Source organism: Puntigrus tetrazona, chromosome 21 (genome assembly GCF_018831695.1).
Source record: "Puntigrus tetrazona isolate hp1 chromosome 21, ASM1883169v1, whole genome shotgun sequence".
Classification (NCBI taxonomy): domain Eukaryota; kingdom Metazoa; phylum Chordata; class Actinopteri; order Cypriniformes; family Cyprinidae; genus Puntigrus; species Puntigrus tetrazona.
In genome coordinates this window covers 13099710-13102505 of record NC_056719.1, presented here as the reverse complement: position 1 = coordinate 13102505, position 2796 = coordinate 13099710, and the positions used below count along the sequence as shown (strand labels likewise).

Genomic DNA, 2796 nt, shown 5'->3' with positions numbered 1-2796 from the left:
CTGAAAAGGCTCATTCTGCTTTGAAACTGCATGAAAAAGCATTCTCTCGCTGAGAAACAACCTTTAAAGCACTTCTAGGCTTGTTTTGAGTTCATTTTCTAAGCTTCACTAAAACATCATTTCTGATCATGAAAAGTCAAGAACTAAGCAAATTGTGCTTTTTGAGCTCTAATATGACTTTTTGTGTCCAAGACTAGAAACACACTGAAAAGGCTTATTCTGCTTTGAAACTGCATAAAAAAGCATTCTCTCGCTGAGAAACAACCTTTAAAGCACTTCTAGGCTTGTTTTGAGTTCATTTTCTAAGCTTCACTAAAACATCATTTCTGATCATGAAAAGTCAAGAACTAAGCAAATTGTGCTTTTTGAGCTCTAATATGACTTTTTGTGTCCAAGACTAGAAACACACTGAAAAGGCTTATTCTGCTTTGAAACTGCATAAAAAAGCATTCTCTCGCTGAGAAACAACCTTTAAAGCACTTCTAGGCTTGTTTTGACTTTACAGTTTTTTTCTATTGCTAACATCCTTTTGTCCAATTTCTAGTCACATTTTCAAAACTCTAAACACAATTAGCACAACATCCGTTTGTTGTAACCATACCATTAACACAATTCATGTTGTTTTCACACAATATTCAGTCAATTAACACATTTTTAAAATGCTTACATTTTCTTTTTACACAAGTTTACCCCATAGCAAAATCATGGCTCTTTCTTATCATTTTTACAAATGCTTAAACACAGCATGTCAAAAATAAAGAGCTAATGTTCCAAACTCTAACTATATTGTAAAGCCTCTACTTCTGTAAAAACAGCAGCTTAAAAGAGCTGATAATAATTATTTTAATTACTGATAATTAAGAGATAGCTGATTCCAATCTTATTGATTAATTCCAAGTAATGGATTACATGGATTTGAACACTTTCTGGACTGGTTTTGTTCAAAACAATACAGAACAACAGAAAAACTGAAAAAGAAAGAAGATGTCGGGACGAGGAAGAGTTGGACGAGGGAGAGGACAAGGTAGACGAGGGAGAGGACAAGGTAGACGAGGGAGAGGAGAAGGTGGACGAGGGAGAGGAGAAGCTGGACTAGGGAGAGGAGAAGGTGGACGAGGAGAGAGAGGAGAGGTGGACGAGGGAGAGGAGAAGCTGGACTAGGGAGAGGGCAAGGTGGACTAGGGAGAGGAGAAGCTGGACCGGGACAAGGTAGAAGAGGTAGGGGTAGAGTAAGAGCTGTAAGAGTAAGAGCTGTTGTTACAGATGAAATAAGAGCCACTATTATTGACCACGTGATAAACCATGGTCTGTCATTGAGAGAGGCAGGTGAAAGAGTCCAGCCCAATCTTAGACGGTCAACTGTGGCATCCATTATCCGAATTTTTCAACAAACCAACAGGTAAGCAATGAGTTTCGTGAGGGCCATAATTGCAGTTGTAATGTATCACAATAACTGTTGGCCGCCAAGATACAAATACAAATATGTACTTTTATTTTGTTCCTCTAAAGAACACAACGACTTCCTTGCTCTGGGGGAAGAAGAAAACTGCTCACTGAGGACCAAGAGCATGCTATTGTAGGGTGGGTTATAGCTGACAATGCAATAAAACTTAGAGAAATTCAATCCAGAATTGTACAGGACAACCTGGTATTCCAGAATGTGGAAAGCATCAGCCTGGCTACCATCACTCGAACTCTGAACAAACACAGAATTCGAATGAAACAGCTGTACAAAGTGCCCTTTGAAAGAAACAGTGAGCGGGTCAAGGAACTCCGACACCAATATGTCCAGGTGCCTATACAGTACATCCAATTCTTTTATGCTACTCTACAGTTTTTTTCCACTACTATCAATTACTACTCAAGTAAACATACCCACACAGTGAAAAGCATTTAAACATCATGTGTTTAATTTCTTTCAGAGAGTTATGGAGTTGGAGGCTAATCAGACACCACATAAATTCATTTATGTAGATGAGGCAGGATTTAACCTGGCAAAAACTCGTAGACGAGGAAGAAATCTGATTGGAAAAAGGGCCACTGCTGATGTTCCGGGTCAAAGAGGAGCAAATATCACAATGTGTGCTGCAATCTCAAGTGCTGGTTTGGTCCTGCAGAAAAGCCAGATCGGTCCCTTCAACACAGAGCGCCTTCTTTTGTTTTTAGATGACCTCCACCAACAACTGGTACCAGCAGCAGAAAGGGAACAAGTAGGAGGAAACATGAGGACATTTGTGATTGTATGGGACAATGTAGCGTTCCACCATTCACATGCAATCACAAATTGGTTTGCAGCCCATCTGAGAATGATTTCTCTTTTCTTCCTCCGTACTCTCCTTTCCTCAATCCTATTGAGGAATTTTTTCTGCCTGGAGGTGGAAAGTCTATGATCATAGACCACATGATCAGATGTCCCTCCTGGATGCCATGGAGGCTGGCTGCCGAGATATCTCCGCTGAAGACTGCCAAGGCTGGATAAGGCATGCTAAACGTTTCTATCCCAGATGCATAGCAAGAGAAAATATAAGATGTGATGTCGATGAGAACATGTGGCCAGTTGCTGAAGATCGTATAGATTAGAACTTTATTTCTGTTTTTTTTTTTTGTTGTTTGTTTTTTTTTTTTTTTTAACTAAAGGCCAAAGGCCTGTATATTTTGGATCACTGACAGCAATTTCATTTTGCTAATTTACTTCAGCAATTCTGTCACTTTTCTTTTACATTTCATAAATTACTGATGAGTCCTCAACTATGCTGTACACATACTGCCCTACAGTAATCCACACATACACAAACA

The 2796-nt window shown here is 39.4% G+C and overlaps 1 protein-coding gene across 1 annotated transcript; it reads left to right on the top strand.

Moving 5' to 3' along the window:
* The first annotated feature begins 984 nt into the window (after window positions 1–984).
* Window positions 985–2390, top strand: LOC122326016. Its single transcript, XM_043220690.1, has 4 exons — window positions 985–1045; window positions 1132–1399; window positions 1510–1792; window positions 1923–2390. The coding sequence occupies exons 1-4, from the start codon at window positions 985–987 to the stop codon at window positions 2388–2390; spliced, it is 1080 nt and encodes a 359-aa protein (XP_043076625.1).
* Window positions 2391–2796: the final 406 nt, after the last annotated feature.

What these genes read in the sequence shown, in the direction of transcription:
- LOC122326016 (XM_043220690.1), top strand. Translation starts at nt 985, where the DNA reads ATGTCGGGACGAGGAAGAGTTGGACGAGGGAGAGGACAAGGTAGACGA. An exon ending in ATTTTTCAACAAACCAACAG is followed by an intron (nt 1,400 to 1,509) that starts GTAAGCAATGAG and finishes GTTCCTCTAAAG; the next exon opens with AACACAACGACTTCCTTGCT. An exon ending in TCCGACACCAATATGTCCAG is followed by an intron (nt 1,793 to 1,922) that starts GTGCCTATACAG and finishes AATTTCTTTCAG; the next exon opens with AGAGTTATGGAGTTGGAGGC.